Consider the following 20,784-nt stretch of genomic DNA (forward strand, 5'->3'; position numbering starts at 1 on the left):
TGGGGCTAAATGCTCAAGCTAAACTTTTTGTTTTGGGGCTAAACGTTCAAATTAAACTTTTTGTTTTGGGGCTAAACGTTCAAATTAAACTTTTTGTTTTGGGGCTTAAACGTTCATATGTGTGTAGATAAGCCGGCCGGCAGGGGACAAGCGGGGCTGTTTATTTTGTTATGTGGATCCACAGTGTGTTTTATTTTAACCTATACCTGCCTACAAAAGAGGGATTGGTTGTTGTTTTGTTTTTATTGGTAATACCACAAGGTATTGGTTTTGATTTCGCACACACAAACAAAACCACAGCTGTTTAGAGAAAGCTCACAAGGAGCTATGGGTTTGTATTTGCAACGGTCTAAATACACACCAGGAGAGCACATTTATCTCAAGCAGACCTACACGCCACATTTAGAGGGAAATATAGACTGTATAAAAGTTATGGTCTAGGTGGTTTTGAAAAACCACAGAAAACAACACTAACACATTTATTATGAAGGGGAAGAGAAAGGACAGTATTCTCCTATATTGCTGTCTGTAAGAAGCAATACATACATACCATACATACATACACTTATCATGTGAGGAGTTTAATCTTTCGCTAGTGTCTCTTAATGTGTCTTAACACATTGACTGCCAGCCCTTTTTTCAATGCTGTAGGTAGGTTCTGCCAGTTTTTTTTTTGAGGATTCTGGCTCATTTTACAAGAGCCGAGGATTCTTTTCTGTTAAAGGAGAATTTCGGTTTTTTCGAACCTGGAGCCATCTCCTGCCATTAATTATGATTTGTCCACTCACCAGGCGATCCCCGCGGCATATCTGGGCGTCCTAGCGGTGTTTTGATATCAATAGCGTCCAAGTCAGTCGTAAAGTGGAGTTGATTTGGGGCCAAGTGTGAGCCTGTATTTCCTGCATCTAAATAGCTATTTTTCTTCCCTTTTTCGCCAAATATCGCCATAATCTGATCCGTCAACATCCAGCCGAGTGTTATTTCACCCCAGGCTGTTTCCTGGAGTGCACAGGGATCAAATTACCTCAAACGTGATCTAGGTCACCAAGTCTCGTGAAGTCCCGCGATACTTTCCTGTCGACTGGCCAAATACAGGCAGGACGCTTTGCGGTCGTGGTTTTAGCGTAACCTATGTGGGGTTTGGCGTAACCTATGTGGGGTTTGGCATAACCTTCGTTATTTCGAATCCCACATAGGTTACGCCAGACCCCACATAGGTTACGCTAAAACCACGACCGCAAAGCGTCCTGCCTGTATTTGGCCAGTCGACAGGAAAGTATCGCGGGACTTCACGAGACTTGGTGACCTAGATCACGTTTGAGGTAATTTGATCCCTGTGCACTCCAGGAAACAGCCTGGGGTGAAATAACACTTGGCTGGATGTTGACGGATCAGATTACGGCGATATGTGGCGAAAACGGGAAGAAAAATAGCTATTTAGATGCAGGAAATACAGGCTACCACTTGGCCCCAAATCAACTCCATTTTACGACTGACTTGGACGATATTGATCTCAAAACAACGCTAGGACGCCCAGAAACGTTGCAGACATCGCTAGGTGAGTGGCCAAATCATTTGGCATAACCTTCGTTATTTCGAATCCCACATAGGTTACGCCAAACCCCACATAGGTTACGCTAAAACCACGACCGCAAAGCGTCCTGCCTGTATTTGGCCAGTCGACAGGAAAGTATCGCGGGACTTCACGAGACTTGGTGACCTAGATCACGTTTGAGGTAATTTGATCCCTGTGCACTCCAGGAAACAGCCTGGGGTGAAATAACACTTGGCTGGATGTTGACGGATCAGATTACGGCGATATGTGGCGAAAACGGGAAGAAAAATAGCTATTTAGATGCAGGAAATACAGGCTACCACTTGGCCCCAAATCAACTCCATTTTACGACTGACTTGGACGATATTGATCTCAAAACAACGCTAGGACGCCCAGAAACGCTGCAGACATCGCTAGGTGAGTGGCCAAATCATAATTAATGCCAGGAAATGGCTCCAGGTTAAAAAAAACCGAAATTCTCCTTTAAGACTTCGTGAACACCAATCATCTAAAAAGAACTAATAGAATGTGTGCTTTCTCTGTCTAAAAGAGTTAGTTTGTAGAGTTAGTAGTTATGTAAGCATTAGCAGTTGAATACAGCATGGTTTCAGCGTCAGAAAAATTATTCAGAGATAAACGGCTTTTTGTGAAATTCGATAGAACAGTCACTTTAACCATTCATTTTTGGCATCAGTAAGAGTCAGACATCTAAACAATAGTTTTGAACAGTAATTTCCTCCATAACAGCAGGAAACCCCCCTCTGCTTCCAACTCCTCCCTCCGTGTGTGTTCTCCTCCTGCCTCACTGGCTCTCCAGCGGGCGTGTCACAACGAAGTTGCTGCTGCCTGGCTGCTGCCTGTTTGCGCGGCCGCTGTTTGAGGAAGTCTGGGTGGACTCGCTCGTTTCGTGGAGTTTTGGTTGAGAGCTTTGATGCGATTCTGGTCATATTTATGCTGCGTGTTTCAAAGTGTGCATCCAATCTATTCTTGGAACCCCCCACCGTTGCCACCGCTGTGCATCAGCGCGAAAGTGAAAGCGTTTTCGCCATCAATTTTACAGTATGAGAACGGCTTCCTCGCGCTTTTCCGTCCAGTTTTGGGTCGCCTCTTTCTACTGTGGAGAGACATGTCGACACTCAGTGGGTCGGTAAAATAGATTATACACATTCAATACCTCCAATTCTGGTGTAGGAGACGTAAAAGGGGTTGATCGATGTCCCACCGTCAAAAAAAAAAAATGTTTATGTAAGCCGAGATATCTCGTCCTTGGCACTCAACGGTTGGATTATGTAAGCCGAGATATCTCGTCCTTGGCACTCAACGTGTTAAAAAGGTCTCGACCTGGAGTTGGCCGCGCCTCACCACCATCATGTAGCAGACTGAGAGTCAGCGCCAGGCTCAACTACACTGAAGACCACCAGCAGTCCAGGCTCAAGCGCAGACCATCACCACTCAGGGCAGGCTTCAGCCAGGGAACCGACGGCAGCAACATCCGCAGCCACTACAGCTCTGAACACCGCAGCTAGCGGCCAGCAATGGGAGAGATTTATCTCTCCCTCCCGTGTAAGTGTTTGACCACACCGGTGTGACGGCCTAAAGAAATGCATCATTGAGTGGTTTGCTTGCTGTAAAAGAATATATAACTGCCGTTGAGTTTCCCATTCATAGCTTGGCCCGGAGGTTGACGCCAGCAGGATAGCATCTGCCCTTGGATATGAACAATGCGCTGTGTTTACCGACCTGGACAGTTTAACAGCGGAGAGGACTCAACAAAGCGAATCAAGACGGAGCGGAGAAGGTGTGAGGCGCTGGTCAATAACAGGGGAGAGACTGACACGGCCGGAGACGCAAGCCAGTTGAGGGTGGAGGGTTCACAGCAGAACTTCCTCCAAAGACACCAATTATGAGCAGATAAGTAATGACACACATGAACATTTGCATGTTACAGCTGTTTGAGAAACCATTGTTTTAGCAAGAGAATCACACACTGCACACATTATGTATATGCAATGCACACAGAGCAAAAGTACTTTTTTTTGCATTACTACAGTGCTGTTAAATAAAAGTTATGTTTTTTTTTAGGAAAAGTGATTATTTAGCCTGGAAAACCCTTATTTGCCAAGTGAAAAGGTAAATGTTTGTGAACAGACACTGAGATTTCTCTTTCCCCCCCCCCCCTCCTCGGCCTGCCTTGAAACGGTGCAGTATGTTCCAGATAAGCAAGTGCCAGCACACACACATTTTCTCAAGAGGACTGTGAGAAGGCCTCAGATAGTATTGGTCTCTGTAGAATGGCTCTTTAGCACACTGCTAAATTAATTGACACATGCGTTAAATAACGCATCTGTCAAAGGGGGTATGCAGCCTTTGTTTTTGTTTCTGCTTTTTGTTTGTTTTTAAATTTTGTGTTGTTGTGAATGAATGTGTTTGGGTGTCTGTGTGACTGAGACAATCAGATTGGACAGCAGATTGGGACATCGGATGCTGAGATCCAACCTACCTGCTCCCCCGCCCCCCCCCCCCCCCCACGGTCCCCTCCCTCACGCCCCCCCCAACCTGCCTGCATCCTCCACCAGCACAATTAGCTTAGTACACACACACACACACATACATATGTGTGTGCTTGAGGACAAACGGGATGATGGCGGAGGACGGACAGTGTGGTGCACTCAGGCGAGTGCATCCTTCGGGACGGTTTCCCCCTGGCGAGTAAGACACTGGAGTCGTACTTATGTGGTTTGTGTAAAAACTGTGATCATGTGTATTAAAAAGCGTTTTGGAACCACAGGAGACAGGGGAAGTGTGAACACAGTGTGAATGAGTGATGTTTGGAACGGTGAAAGGTGTGGGATTGTGAAGGGAATGTTAATGGACTCCAGTGTGACTAGAGAGCGGAGATGAGGAAGACTTGAGACATGACTTGGACTTGTAAGATGACTTGTGAGCTGATAGGTCGCGGGTTCATTTCCCGGCTTTTGGGCAGAGTACATGCCAAAGTCGACTTGGGATGTATGTCTGCCGGATGCTTGGAAAGGAACCCAAAACATAGAGGTTAATCTGACTAATGTGCTCTGTAGGTTGTGCAAATTGTGTATTAAGCAGGGTTGGGGGTAATTAATCAAATTGTGTGTTAAATGAATATAAACATATTCTAAACTACCGAGTAGGGCTTAATTTGAATGTAACCTGCAACAAGTAAAAGGCAAACAGGAGCCCATTTACCAGAAATGTGATATAAGTGTGGAACAATAAAAAGGCCATCTTGCCTCTGACACACTTTGCTTATGCTATGAAATCCTGGGTAAATAATCATGCTTGATTTGATATTTAGCATCGCCAAGAGTTTGATTTGAGCAAGCGATACATTGTAATACAAGTAAAAGTGAAATTTGAGTTCCAGTGGTTTTACTTAGCCATAAACCGAAATGCAGTTAAGTGAGGATTTATTAATTGTAATTGTGAACACAGAGGGAAATTTTGATCTATGCAGAAAGGCAAACAGCCTATCATTTGATGTTTCACAGGTTGTTTTCTTATTGTTAATTGCACAGCAGTATATTCATTTTATCGTGATAAAAGTTTGTTAGCAAAGTAATGATTCATTTTAGTAAGTAAGGACTAATGACAACATTTTGCTAAAAGTTTGAACAGGAAGATGTTGGATGTAACACCATTTACTGAAATTGATGAAGTCGTTTTTATTAATCATTTTCTTCTAACGAGTTAAGGATGATAGTTATTTTAGTTTTCTTTGACTGTGTTTGAACTGATAGTTTCTTATCAATAATTTATTTTTAATATTGATAATAATGATTTATTCTTATCAAAAGTGTGGAATTGTCATGGCAAATTATTGATCAAGTGTGTATTGATTGATTAATTATTAATTATGACAATTCTAAGATGTATTTTGTGAACTGTGTTCTTCACCACATTGCAGAAGATTGCTGTACAGAATTTTCCTGTGAGAACCTGTGTGTTGTTTTGGGAAGTGTCTGTGGGAATAGACATTTGTTATGTATTCTAGTGAACATCAGATTAACTATGGACGTCATGGAGAAGTACTGAGTTGGAGGGAGGTTGAATGAACTGCCCTCCAAGGTGGAGGGCGGGTGCGATAGTTTCAGTATATGATGTGATGTAAACAATAATTCGGGGCTCTTTCAGACAATGTAGTGCTGAGGAGACCTCTCTGCAGAGAGATGATTGTGAATAAAACCTCCTATGAACATTTAAAACGGATATCTAATTATTGATGAATCAGCAGGACATTGCAGTGAATTTTTCCTCCACATCTTGAATGCAGTAAAAAACAGCTTGTGTGAGCTTATCAAACCTGGACTGTGCCAGTGAGTGGGTTTGTCGAGTTTATTATTTAGGGATGCTGAGATGAAATTTAGGTGTGCTTGAGCACCCCTAAAAACAGTGTAAAATCACCAATGTTGTCAATTATTTTTCCATTTCATTCTGATTGGTCTTAGATTTGTGTCATAGTTCTGTGATAGAGATATATATATATATATATATATATATATATATATATATATATATATATATATATATATATATATATACACACACACACACACACACACACACACACACACACACACACACACACACACACACACACACATATATATTATATATATATACATACATACATACATACATACATACATACAAAACGCAGCAATATATATATCAGTGTTTTGATCATTTTCATTGCATAGCCTGATCATGAATGCTTATGTAATCCCAAGTGTGTTTTCTAACAGAACTTAAAGCAGGTCTGTATGAAAGCCATTCCCTAACAATAATAAATAAGTAAAATAAAATAAAATATGATTGATCACAACTAATGACTGTCTGTAGGCTCAGTTTTGTGAATAGCTACAAAATGATAAGAAAAAAGAAAAAAAGCAAACATTGAAGAATGTGTGAAATTAAGGAAGCAATTAAGCAATTCTGGATTTGGGAGGAAAAAAGACCTTGGACTTTAATCAAACTCTTGAATGTTCAAATACACAAATCACAGTGTGTCTAGAGAAAGGCATCCAGTTAGTGAGTTAATGGGTCAAACATCTATACACAAACTATCAACACAAAAGATAGACAAAAGAGATTTTGCACATTTTAAAAGTAAAATGCATCAATCTGGTGCACTTTGAGATCAAAATGTAGATGCTAGTACTGTAGATCTATGAAGAACTACACACATCACATTTATCCTCTTTACTGTACTGTGATGAAAAAAAAAGTGATATATTCTGCATATATATATACTGTATATATACAGTATATGGTAGAAATGGTAGTATTCTAAGATTACTGCTGGCTTAAATACAATGGCCCATTTATACCAAAATCACTTCAATCATGAGAGGCCAGTTGGTAGGATTTAACGAACTTTATTTAGCAATCGGCATGCATGGCAAATACTTTGGCACATGACTCCATTAGCCGGTGGCGCTGCTCTTGAGGCAAGAGGAGGGCATCTGCATAGGCTAGGAGATCCCCCATGACTCCATTAGCCGGTGGCGCTGCTCTTGAGGCAAGAGGAGGGCATCTGCATAGGCTAGGAGATCCCCCCCCAGTGGGGGATCAGGAGTCACGACTCGTTGGTGGCGGACTGGGGAGGTGGGTGGGGCAAAACAACGCTTCGGAGGACGGCTCAGGGGAGATGGACTGCCGTGAAGCTGCTGCTGCTATGATCGGCCAGAGAGAGAGAGGTGACGTAGAACCCTTGCTATATATATGAGAATTAACTGACGTCATATCTGACGTCATTACAGGCGTCATACTAAGACTTTGACTGACCACGTCATACTAGAACTTGACTGACGTCAGGGGGTGATCGGATTAGATTATGCACGAATGGCCTTCAGCTTGAAATATGGTCTAGAGACCTCACTTCAATCATGAGAGGCCAGTTGGTAGGATTTAACGAACTTTATTTAGCAATCGGCATGCATGGCAAATACTTTGGCGCATGACTCCATTAGCCGGTGGCGCTGCTCTTGAGGCAAGAGGAGGGCATCTGCATAGGCTAGGAGATCCCCCAAAAGGAAGATCTGATTACCGGCGGTTAATTGAGATCTACGGGCACCGGTAGTTGATTGAACTTTTCTGGCCTTCGACCTTTTAGCGACTTACAGCTATTTGCGGCTGGCGCTTCCCAACTCGGTCGGGCCTTCGATCTTGATCCCCCTACTTGCGTTGCGGCTGGCGCTTCCCAGCTCGGTCGGGCCTTGCGCGCCGCACGACTTGGCCCTCTGACTGACCCTGACTCTCTCTCTCTCGACTCTCTCTCTCTCCCAAAAATGATCCGGGAGATTTACTGCGCCTACTGGGCGCTGTGCTTTTCGGGGAGCCACCACCAACAAGACATTTTGGCACGGAGCCCGGGACACTGTTTGTTGCCATGCTCGCCGATTGAGGAAGGAGGGTTCTTTGGGCCACGGTATGGCCGCCTGCTCCGGGCGGGTGTAGCTGGAGAGCTGATGAAGACCAGCGCATGAGGTGCTGGATGACTTAGGGGTTGGTGACTTAGTGACTTAGGGGTTCCCAACTTGGCCTGGGTGACTTAGTGATTTCCCGACTGGTGACTTAGTGACTTAGGGGTTCCCAACTTGGCCTGGGTGACTTAGTCGGAGGGCACTCCTTGCACGGCGGCTGAGGTGGCCGCCCCGATCCCGAAGGAGTGGCTGGAGTAGTTCTTCATCGGGAGGTTGCCATTCTGGAGCGTCCGCTTGAGGTACAGGATGAACCAGGATCTTGACGTGTGGTGACGAGGTGCGATGAGGAACAGGGGAGCCGGGGCCAGTCTGAGGCCTCAGCCTGATGTAGCGAGCCATGGGGAGTAGATTGTTTCCAGGAGTTAGGATGACTTAGGGGTTGGTGACTTAGTGACTTAGGGTTTGGTGACTTAGTGACTTAGGGGATGACTTAGTGGTTGGTGACTTAGTGACTTAGGGGATGACTTAGGGGTTGGTGACTTAGTGGCTTAGGGGATGACTTAGGGGTTGGTGACTTAGTGGCTTAGGGGATGACTTAGGGGTTGGTGACTTAGTGGCTTAGGGGATGACTTAGGGGTTGGTGACTTAGTGGCTTAGGGGATGACTTAGGGGTTGGTGACTTAGTGGCTTAGGGGATGACTTAGGGGTTGGTGACTTAGTGGCTTAGGGGATGGCTTAGGGGTTGGTGACTTGGTGGCTTAGGGGATGGCTTAGGGGTTGGTGACTTAGTGGCTTAGGGGATGACTTAGGGGTTGGTGACTTAGTGGCTTAGGGGATGACTTAGGGGTTGGTGACTTGGTGGCTTAGGGGATGGCTTAGGGGTTGGTGACTTAGTGGCTTAGGGGTTCCCAGCTTGGCCTCGGTGACTTAGTGACTTCCCGACTTGGCGCTGGACTTGGATGACTTAGGGTTGGTGACTTAGTGGCTTAGGGGATGACTTAGGGGTTGGTGACTTAGTGGCTTAGGGGATGACTTAGGGGTTGGTGACTTAGTGGCTTAGGGGATGACTTAGGGGTTGGTGACTTGGTGGCTTAGGGGATGGCTTAGGGGTTGGTGACTTAGTGGCTTAGGGGTTCCCAGCTTGGCCTCGGTGACTTAGTGACTTCCCGACTTGGCGCTGGACTTGGATGACTTAGGGTTGGTGACTTAGTGGCTTAGGGGATGACTTAGGGGTTGGTGACTTAGTGGCTTAGGGGATGACTTAGGGGTTGGTGACTTGGTGGCTTAGGGGATGGCTTAGGGGTTGGTGACTTAGTGGCTTAGGGGTTCCCAGCTTGGCCTCAGTGACTTAGTGACTTCCCGACTTGGCGCTGGACTTGGATGACTTGTGGCCTGGGTGACTTAATGACTTGACTTGGCGCTGGACTTGGATTACTTAGTGGTTTGTCTGGTGAACCGAATTGTGCGATGAGGAGTCCAGAATCCGAATCCGGAGCAGTCATCACATGATGAGATTGATGAGCTGAAAATAAATATGACACATGGACAGGATCGCTAGGTGGAGAGGCAGACATGATTCACCCGATGCGAGATTCTTATAATAGTAGCTTCAACACTTTTTTTTTTTTTTTTAACCCTTTCAAGGACAAATTATTTCAAGATTACATGATGCCAATAATTCATGGGAATGCAAGCATTATTAGTAGCTATTGCATGAAAAAGATACGGTGACGGCCGGTGATGATGTCATCAGATAGCGACCATCTTTTTTCCCAACAACCACCTGTTTGCTACGGACTGCTCATAGCCTTGCTGGCGCAGCTGAGGCCAGACCATGGGGAAGTCTGGGCAGATTCACGGTGGTTGACGGGACCCGGCCTGCAGCACTGATGCGGGAGTGCCATATCGTCTCGGACGCTCTGGGCAGACCAAGAGATCCATGGGGCAAACTGTTCATTCTGGCACAACCCTAGAGCTGAAATGAAATGCTTAATGCATGAGATATAAAGAAACTGGTTAACAAACGAATAAAATAGTTTCACCCCCTTGCAAATGCACCATATACTGCTAGTTTGCAACTCGCAGTGATATGTTATGGTTGGTTATATGGTTATATAGCGGTGGGTTTCGCAGCCTCTTGTTACATGACTAGCATGTCACTGTATTAACTGTTTTAGCTTTTGGTATTATTTATGGTCAACAGGAACGCCAAAGGCGTTTTACCTTGAAATTCGTTAACAGGAAGTGGTGAGTTAGGATTGGGTAGCTTGACGCGGAAAAAACGTGAAATGAGACAGCCAGCGTGAATGTAAACGACGACGCTGTTACTGTCAGAGTGGTGATAAACAACACGGCCTCAATGCAAACGTTTCAAGCTTTGCTGTTAAGAAAAATGATGATGATCTGTCAACATCCCCTGGGCCGTCTGACTTCGGTCTTAAGGTTATGACACTCAAACTGATGCCCAGACGTGCTCCATGAGCCAAGTTTTTTTTTTTTTTTTTTTTTTTTTTTTTTGATGATCTCAACAACATGCTGACAGGATTATGGATGAAATATACAATGTGCGGTGATAACGTCACCGTCATCAGGCAGCGACGTGACATCTTTTACTCACGCAACCTCCCGTTTATTTACGGTTAAAGTAAAGACTTAACTGCCCGGTGAGAGGGATCCGCGCCTGCCGTGCAACTGACCACAAGCGACGTGGAATGGAACGGCCTGTGATGCCTGCTTGGAGGAGCCTGGGTGCGGACGCAGCTGAACACCCGGGACAGGATCGGCTGAGCTGTGGCGCGGCCCGTCGCAGTGGCGCGCCCCGTGCCTTCTCGTCGTGGCATACGTCGGCGGCCTGTGGCACGGCCGCTTCGCCGGTGTCGTCAGGCGTCTCGGAGGGCAAATACTCCGTGGCTGATCCGGAACAGGCAGGGTATCGTTGTTTAAGCTGTTGTCTGTCCATGGACTGCTCTGGCTCGGGATCCGACATGCCAGGAGTGGGGTGGGGAAGCGTTGAGAGATCCGCAGGGATGAAAGAGGACTTGGGGGTGCTGATTCGGTCTGCAGATGTGGTGCAAAACAGCTGCAAAACAACGCTTCGGAGGACGGCTCAGGGGAGATGGACTGCCGTGAAGCTGCTGCTATGATCGGCCAGAGAGAGAGAGGTGACGTAGAACCCTTGCTATATATATGAGAATTAACTGACGTCATATCTGACGTCATTACAGGCGTCATACTAAGACTTTGACTGACCACATCATACTAGAACTTGACTGACGTCAGGGGGTGATCGGATTAGATTATGCACGAATGGCCTTCAGCTTGAAATATGGTCTAGAGACCTCACTTGCAGGGGAGAACTCATGTACAAAGTAACATTTGCTTTGTAGGCATAAACAAAAGTAAAATAAAAAGGGAATTCCTTAACATTGATTGGAATCATGTTCAGCCAAGACAATACTTAGGCCAGGGGTGGCCAAACTACGGCCCGTGGGCCAACTGCGGCCCGCTGCCTGTTTTTAAGTGGCCCGCCATGAATTTAGCAAAAAAAAAAAAATGTAAAAAAAAAAAAAAAAAAAAAATTGCTAAAAACGTTTTTCCGTTTTTCTGTTTCAAAGTTTAAAACGGAAAACGAAAACGAAAACGAAAACGGGGGAAAAAACGGAAAAACAAAAACATTAAGAAAAAGAAACTGAAAAACAAAAACAAAAAAACCCTAACCCTTCCCCCCATTTCGTTTTTTCAATTTAAAACCATTGAAAATGGGTTATAATTGGGCACCCTGACATGGTCTATTTATTAAAAAAAAAAAAAAAAATGAATTAATGTTTAATACTAATGTTATGTTAAATTATCTCTGTCTTAACCTGTTGGCACAGGAAAAGAAAATTTGATAACATACAGAAATACCCATTGTAATAGGTGAGCGCATCAATAAACTATGTGTCATATATATATTTAGGTAGAAATTCAATTTTTGATGGCACAAGGGTTTTCTGGTCCAATTTTTTTGCCGCGAAAACTGCCGCGCTTAATATTGTTTGGCCCGCGACTCCTTATATTTTTCTGTATGCGGCCCACAACCAAAAAAGTTTGGCCACCCCTGACTTAGGCTATATAAGCCCCAAAGCAGGAGTTTGCCCGGCAGCAAAACAAAATTAGAATAACTACCCCCCCCCCTAATTTTGATTATTTATTACACATAATATGTACAACAGTGACGTCCCCTTTAGATATGGTTGTTTTCCTTTAATTATGCATAAGTAATGTTACACAAACATACAAAATAGGCACATAATTTGTATCAGTAAATGAATGTGGCAAATGCAATGTTTTTCCATATTTTGTGTAAAGCCACACGGAATACATGATGGGGAGAAGAGAACAGAATTGATGATCACATTTCACTCGGACCATATATATATATATATATATATATATATATATACACACACACATATATATATATATATATATATATATATACACACACACACACACACAGGGGCGGACTGAGATTCTAATTCAGGCCGGGCATTAGATAGCAAGCAGGCCAGGCCGATACGGGCTGACGCGCGTGCCGGCGTCCGTAGGGCCGTTTGAAGCCAGATTTGGGCCGAGTCCAATTTTACAATGAGATGCACCCACTTTAACCCTGAATAAAGTAATAAAACCACTAGTAAACCAGTAGGCAGCGCCTGGCCTGCTGTTCAGTGAGTGGCCTGACTGGGGGCACCAAATTTTTTTTTTTTTTTTTGCAGGCCAGGCCAGGCCAGGCCACCGGGCATTTGCCCGACGTGCCCGATTATGCAGTCCGCGCCAGCACACACACACACACACACATATATCACTCCACTGCAGCGTTTTGATGCCTACAAGCAGGGTAGTAGGTTTCAATAAGTGCCACTTTACCAACATTTATGGCGAAAAATGGCAAAAAAGCTCCAGAGCACAATTGGCTGCATCTACATCAGCTGAGCTTTTTATTTGTGTAGTACTGCAGGCGGCCTCTGCACTGGTATTGCGCAATACCGTCAAGAACGCATTGTCTCAAACTGCCAACAGCGTCATGTGTGCTTGTGACCTAGCAAGTTCATTCTTCCAAGAACGACTAGCAAGAACGTTCTCCCCAAGAACACAAGAACAAGAACACATTCTTGGTATTGAGAAATGGCCATGGAGTTCAGGGTCAAGTGTGTGCTCCATGTATAAAAGTAGGCGTCCAAAAGAGATGAGGCTCAGGGACGAGAATCAGTCTAAACCACACATGGGCAAAATGCGGCCCCAAGGCCGGCCCCGGCCCCCGGACCATCTCAATCCGGCCCCCAACGTCCTCAGAGGAAAACAAAACAACCCCCAAAAAGTCAATAAAAGACAACATTATGTTAAAAAATCTCATCCGCTACAGCCATTTGATTTGTATCACTATGATATCAGGAGATTAACAGGAGAAATTACCAATCACATGGGAGAGAGGGTTAAAAATAGAGAGACCCCCACGAAAATCAGGAGTGTTGGCCGTTATCAGTCCAACGTGTGGCCCTTCGCTTACTTTATTTAAGTCAGTATGGCCCTAAATGGACGCCTAAATGAAACTTGTGGGTTCAGCGTATAGGCACAGCTTCCATTGAGCGTTGCTTCGGCGTCCTGTGTGAACGGGGGCTAAAGCTCTATCTTCTATCTGAGGCTCTTGCTGCAAATATGTTTCCCTGGAACTGATTTGAGTGAAACAAATACTGTCAACCAGCCGCATCCTGTGTAAAAAGCAGCAGAGTAATAAAGTTCAAGCCGTATGAAAGGCTTTATCTTGTTCAGGTATCCTGTTACTCAACACCAAAGCATGTCTCTGTTCTAGGGTGACTCTGGTGGCCCTCTGGTCTGTGAGAATGGTGGAGTGTGGTCCCAGGTGGGTATTGTGTCCTGGGGTACCAGCGACTGCAATGTGCGCGCCCCTGCAGTGTACGCCCGTGTGCCTTTCTGTGTGGAGTTTGCATGTTCTCCCCGTACCCCCCAGGGGGTTCCTCCGTACATAGCCCCCCACTAAAAAGATGCAGAAGATCGTCATCCGACCAGTGACGACAACATCTGAAGTTGGTCCAATGATGGTCCAATGAAGGCCCCCGAGAAATAGCGACCACTGCTCCCGGCCTGTCCCCTGGAGGAAAGGACAAGCCTGGATGGGTCAAATGCAGAGGACAAATTTCACTGGCCACCGTCAGCATGAGTGTGTGTAGTGGCCGCATGCATGTGTTGTAGTGTGTTTGTGTGACAATAAAGACGGGCTGCCGTCTGAAAGCGTGTTTTAATCGTGTTTTTAAGTGACAATACACAACATCTGCAACATCCACATGCGCTGCTTACCTTCCTCGCCATGCATCCTCATCCTGCTCCTCACTGGTTGCCTGCCTCGTCCTGCTCCTCACTGGACCCAACGGACGTCAGCTTTATAGGTTCCATTCAGCTTCAACATTACCTGTCACAAGGATGTTGCTATTTCTATTGACTTGTAATGGTATAATATCATATTCCACTCACTGCTGCTGTTTGATGCAATTGTAACAAATCATGCATAAAGTAAAACTGTACGTTGATACCACTATTGTTCCTTTTCATGTTCTGCATTCATACCTGACAGCAGCGAAAGGGCTATTAATTGACAAAGTATTTTGGTTCAAATCAACAATTATTTTCCAGTCAAAAATACAATATTTGCTTAACCTCATATCGAATAAGAAAATGTTATTAAACATTAACATTTAAACTGGTTTAAATTTAAATGGGATTCCATTATAAAGGTTGAAAAAAGTGTAAAACTTAAACTGAGATTTCTAAAAAGTACAAAGGGTGTCAATGAATAGAGTACTAAAAGTGATTAACCATTTAAAGTTTGAATGGAGTTTCTAGCTTAAAGTATGAAAGAGTGGTTAGTTCAAAGAGGGCATGGTTTGAACAGCCCTCCCATAGACTTATATTGTAAGAGGAAAGAGAGAGAGAGAGAGAGAGAGAGAGAGAGAGAGAGAGAGAGAGAGAGAGAGAGAGAGAGGGGGGCTTAAAATTGTAGACATTTGCAGAACTGTCTAATGAACCAGGGAGGAGGAGGAAGAGAGTGAATGTAGGCTGCACCAGGCAGAGGAGGAGGAAGAGAGTGAATGTAGGCTGCACCAGGCAGAGGAGGAGGAAGAGAGTGAATGTAGGCTGCACCAGGCAGAGGGGCATAGTTTAAAATCACTTTGGACAGAAAGACGATCATTGTCATCACAGCATGAATATGGGGACAGGTAAGATGCTCCAAATCCGCACTTAAAGTATAGGAGCATAATGCAATAATATGCTTTGACTTAACATATCATTTGACTTCAAACATATAATTTACAAATATATAAGTATTGCATAAGCTTATTGAGATGCATCAAAAGCAAGGTTGTGTATATCATGATTTGTTGCAGTCTTGCAGAACTGCTGATCTGAAAATAATTATTTCATGCACAAACATATTTAGGTAGGCTCCAAAGCTTGTATCTGCAGTATCTGTGATAGTAACACCTGCATTTGGTGAAATGAGTGAAAAAACACATCTTGCAATTTAGTACAAAGTATTCTGTGACTTTTTCTTTCAATTCAGCACTCTGAAATTGAATGTTGCATGCTTTTAGTCCAGGAGGAATAGTTGTCTTGTGTGCATCATTGTAGTTATGAACAGTGTTGGGGAGTAGTGAACTACATGGAATTAAACTAACTAGTTGAACTACATTTTGCAGTAGCTCCCTGGTAGTTCAACTACATTTTTATGCCTCCACTGGCAATAGCTGTGGCAGGAGGCATTATGTTTTCGGGTTGTCTGTTCGATGCTCGCTAACGTGATATCTCAGGAACGCCTTGAAGATTTTTTTTGGCCACTTGGACTCAAGCATGAACTGATTAGATTTTGGTCATCAAAGGTTCAAGGTCATTGTGACCTCACGACCACCCGTTGCATGCGTCTCAGAGACGCCTTGAGGAAATTACTTCAAATTTGGCTCAAAGATCCACTTTTTTTTATACAGTATTTTATTTTTGAATTTTTCTGAACAATGCACAAATAAAACAAACACGCTCAGACACAGGAAAGGAAACAAAAAACATACTTATATCATCAACATTCAATATTACAAGGTGATTACCAGCCACATAAGGTGCCGCGCCCGGGATCCCACGCAACGGGTCAATGAGAAACCAGCCAGGCAAGTCACCCGTCCCTAACCACGTCGAGGTAGGCTAGAAACGGGTCCCAAATGGTGGAAAACATTTTAAGTGAGTTGGTCCTCAGAAACCTAAGTCTCTCCATCCGTATAACAGAGGTCATGTCCGTCAACCACAGTTGGTCTTCATGTGAAGAGGAGGACTTCCATTCCTTCAAAATGAGCTTTTTTGCTAAAATTGTCCCCTGTGTCAGAGACTGTTGCACAGCCATGGGGAAGTTCAGAGAGGACTCCGAGCAGCCGAAGATGGCGAGTTCTGCCTCCGGCTGTAGGGTTACTTTGTAGGCTTTAGAGTACCAGTCAAATATTTTGGCCCAGAACCCCATTAGTGAAGGGCAGAACCAGAAGGCATGAGATAGTGTGCCCTCTGACACTTGACACCTGTCACACAGTGGTGAGACAGAAAAGAAGATTCTGTGCAATCTGTGCTTGGAATGGCTCAAAGATCCACTTGGACTCAATGATCGACTAATTAGATTTTGGTTCAAGGTCACTGTGACCATACATCCGTCCATTCCATCAAGGAAGGGGGCGGGGCTAGGTAAAAGGGGCCATAGCTAGGGATAGGAAGGTTGTAGAGTCGGGATTCGAGGGGTGGGTAGGGGGAGTGGTTACAGGGTTGTGGGTGGTGGGAGGGGTGTGGGGCAGGGAAAGGGGCGTGGCTAGGGAAAAGGGGCCATAGCTAGCATACAAAGGTGATAGGCATAGAGAGTCGGGATTCGAGGGGTGGGCAGGAGGAATGGCCCCTAGTACCCACCCTTCGAACCATGACTCTCGACCTTCCTTTCCCTAATTACGAACTCTTTCCCCTGACCGCACCCCTTCCCTCACTATGCCCCTCCCACCACCCACATCCCCCCCAGCCACTCCCCTTACCCGTCCCTCGAACCCCCGACTCTCTGCGAGCATGCTATGCTATCCCTAGCTACGGCCCCTTCTCCCCAGCCCCGTCCCCCTTCCTACCACCCACATCCCCCTAGCAACTCCCTCTACCCAACCCTTGAACCCTGACTCTCTACGACCTTCCTATCCCTAGCTATGACACCTTTTCCCTAGCCCAGCCCCTTTCCCTCACCACGCCCCCTCCCACCACCTACACCCTCTACTCACCCCTCGAATCGCAACTCTCTATGACCTTCCTATCCATAGCTATGTCCCCTTACCTAGCACCGCCCCCCTTCCTTGATGGATTGGACATGCGTGAGGTCACAGTGACCTTGAACTTTGACCACCAAAATCTACTCAGTTCATCGTTGACTAAAAACAGACGTTTGAGCTCAATTTGAAAATTCAGGCAAGGCATTCCGGAGATATCGCGTTAATGAGCATCGGGCGTGTACGACAACCCGAAAACATAATGCCTCCGGCCATGGCTAATACTTTTCTAAGCTTTAGTTAACAAAACTAGATTTCTCCCTATGCTAGTTTTGCTGTAGTTCAACCACTTCCAGTGTGAAGTAATTGGTGGTTTGCAAAGCTATGTGTATGTGCATTGTGCAACCAACCAATACAGATTTCCTTTTAAGAGGTTCAAATGATACCTTAAAAATGCAATAGCCTAATTCTGTCAAAGATTACAGTAGCCTACTCCCAGTCCCAGCTTTCACATGTTCAATGTCAAAATAACTACAAATAACTAGATTATCATCAAGTGTTCAGGGCATGTTGTGTAACACTTGTGTCATCTTTCTTAGATTCCTATGAAGGCTTCCGGGCCACTGTAGCACCAACGCAGCGTGCTGCAGCTCCATCTAAGCCACCTGGTCTCGGCAACATGGATATCTTCTACATCGTCATCTACTGTGTGGTAGTTGTGCTTGGGACTATAGGCAATGGTCTGGTCATCTATGTGACGGGGTTCAGGATGAAGAGAACCGTCAACTCAGTTTGGTTTCTCAACTTGGCCCTGGCTGACTTCATCTTCACTGCCTTCCTGATTCTGCAGATCGTTTACGTCTCCCAATCTCACTACTGGCCTTTTGGAGATTTAATGTGCAAGCTCAACAGCTTAGTGATGGTAGTCAACATGTTTGCCAGTATCTTCCTCCTGATGGGCATAAGTCTGGATCGCTGCCTGTCCACCTGGGTGGTGGCGTGGGCCCAAAACAAGCGCACCCCGCGCAAAGCTCAGCTGATATGCGTTGTCATCTGGCTGGCTGCTGTGGCCTGCAGCTTACCCTACGCCATTATTCGGGAGGTTCGGGTGGGTCGGTCAGGCAAAACTATATGTGCTTATTCTGTGTCATCATGGCAAAAATGGCACACCACCGCCACCACGTTCCGCTTTGTTGTGGGCTTCCTCATCCCCCTCCTAGTCATGACTCTCTGTTATGTTGCCATCACCGTACGGGCAAGGCGTCTCCATAGAGGAAGGAAACGGAGAAGCTTCCGAATCATCGTTGCGATCATCCTTTCATTCTTTCTCTGCTGGTTGCCCTTCCATGTGTTTCAGTTTTTAGAATTGCAGGCTGAGGGCAACGCAGTCATTCAGCGTGTTTTGAGGTTTGGAGGTAAACCGGTTGTATGCCTGGCCTTTTTCAACAGCTGCCTGAACCCCATCCTCTATGTCTTCATGTGCGATGAATTCCAGAGGAAGCTCAAGCAGTCTATATGCTTGGTGTTCGAGTCTGCCTTGGCAGAGGACCACTTGTCATTTGCGTCATCTCGCTCTCTGGCTTCGCAACTCTCACGGATTTCCCGGAAGTCAGACTCTGATCCACCTACAGAGAGGAAGGTCGCATTCACGCCCTTAACCAAAACCATCACAGACAACGTCACTTCCACAGAGGAGAATGAACACTGAATGCAGACAAGAAGACCCCAACATCCAGCAGCCAGTGTCATGCCTTTCTGTAATGAAACCATGAGCAAAGAACTCAGCCTCAGTACAAAATCATGGCATTGGAGCCCTTTTCTATTCTCAAGGTGAACCATGTGCAGAGTGATGAGTATAGGCTTATGTATAGGCAGACATGTGAATGGGCTTGTGTTGATAATGTAAGATAGCCTACTGTGTTATAAATTCTCTCTAAACAAATGTAATGGTACTTTGAGTACCAATAATAGGTTGAAAGTCTATTTTACATCTTCAGAGCCTAGCCTTACAAGGCTCCAGATAAGGCATTACATAAAATCTATCCAATCAAATCATTTTCACCTGACAGCGAGGCGTTTCCCCGGCAGGACGTAGTGTGTGGGAGGATCACGCTATTGCCTCCAGTTCCCCTCCCCCCAAACAGGTGCCCCGACCGACCAGAAGAGGCACTACTGCAGCGACTAGGCAAGGCCAGATTAGCACCCCCAGGGGCCCCTGGGCACTGAAGATTTCTTCCAAGTTCTGAAGTGTCTTGAATGCAGTAAAAAACAGCTTGTGTGAGCTTATCAAACCTGGACTGTGCCAGTGAGTGGGTTTGTGGAGTTTATTATTTAGGGGTGCTGAGATGAAATTTAGGGGTGCTTGAGCACCCCTAAAAACAGTGTAAAATCGCCAATGTTGTCAATTATTTTTCCATTTCATTCTGATTGGTCTTAGATTTGTGTCATAGTTCTGTGATATATACTGTATATACACACATATATATATATATTATATATATATATACACACATACAAAACGCAGCCACCCGTCTCCTCACCCACACCAAATCCTGGCACCACATCACCCCAGTCCTTCAACAACTCCACTGGCTTCCCATCTCCTCCCGGATCACCTACAAAATCCTCGTCATCACATACAAAGCTCTCCACCAACTGCCCCCCCCCATATCTCACCAACCTCCTCTCCCCTATACCAACCCTCCCGTTCCCTCTGCCGGCCTTCTCTCCACCCCTAAATCCAACCTCCGCAGTTTTGGCGACAGAGCCTTCTCCAGGGCAGCTCCCAAGCTCTGGAACTCTCTCACCCCGGACATTAGAGAATCAGACTCCCTCACTGTCTTCCAATCCCGTCTCAAAACCCATCTCTTCTCCTCTGCCTTCTCCTAGCTCCCCCTGCCTATCCCTGTGTGTTTTGTACCTTCATTGTTAATTCTAGATGCGTTTATATATATCAGTGCTTTCGTCATTTAAGTTTGTATTGAGTTTGTCTTTTTTAAGAACATTAATCAATAAAATATATATATATCAGTGTTTTGATCATTTTCATTGCATAGCCTGATCATGAATGCTTATGTAATCCCAAGTGTGTTTTCTAACAGAATTTAAAGCAGGTCTAACCTAACAATAATAAATAAGTAAAATAAAATAAAATATGATTGATCACAACTAATGACTGTCAAACACTGAAGAATGTGTGAAATTAAGGAAGCAATTAAGCAATTCTGGATTTGGGGGGAAAAAAGACCTTGGACTTTAATCAAACTCTTGAATGTTCAAATATATAAATCACAGTGTGTCTAGAGAAAGGCATCCAATTAGTGAGTTAATGGGTCAAACATCTACAGTATACACAAACTATCAACACAAAAACAGTCCCGCAGCACACTGAAAGGAATTGATCAAAAGTAAAACAATGACCTTGAATGTGTGTCTTCAGTGT

At 45.0% G+C, this 20,784-nt stretch overlaps 1 protein-coding gene across 1 annotated transcript; it reads left to right on the forward strand.

Annotated features, from left to right (window-relative positions):
* The first annotated feature begins 15,191 nt into the window (after positions 1-15,191).
* LOC310778848 (chemerin-like receptor 1) lies at positions 15,192-20,297 on the forward strand. Its single transcript, XM_083639292.1, has 2 exons — positions 15,192-15,287; positions 17,942-20,297. The coding sequence occupies exons 1-2, from the start codon at positions 15,272-15,274 to the stop codon at positions 19,048-19,050; spliced, it is 1,125 nt and encodes a 374-aa protein (XP_083495418.1). The 5' UTR covers positions 15,192-15,271; the 3' UTR covers positions 19,051-20,297.
* Positions 20,298-20,784: the final 487 nt, after the last annotated feature.

Source organism: Poromitra crassiceps, assembly GCF_964638095.1.
Source record: "Poromitra crassiceps genome assembly, chromosome: 1".
Taxonomy (NCBI): domain Eukaryota; kingdom Metazoa; phylum Chordata; class Actinopteri; order Beryciformes; family Melamphaidae; genus Poromitra; species Poromitra crassiceps.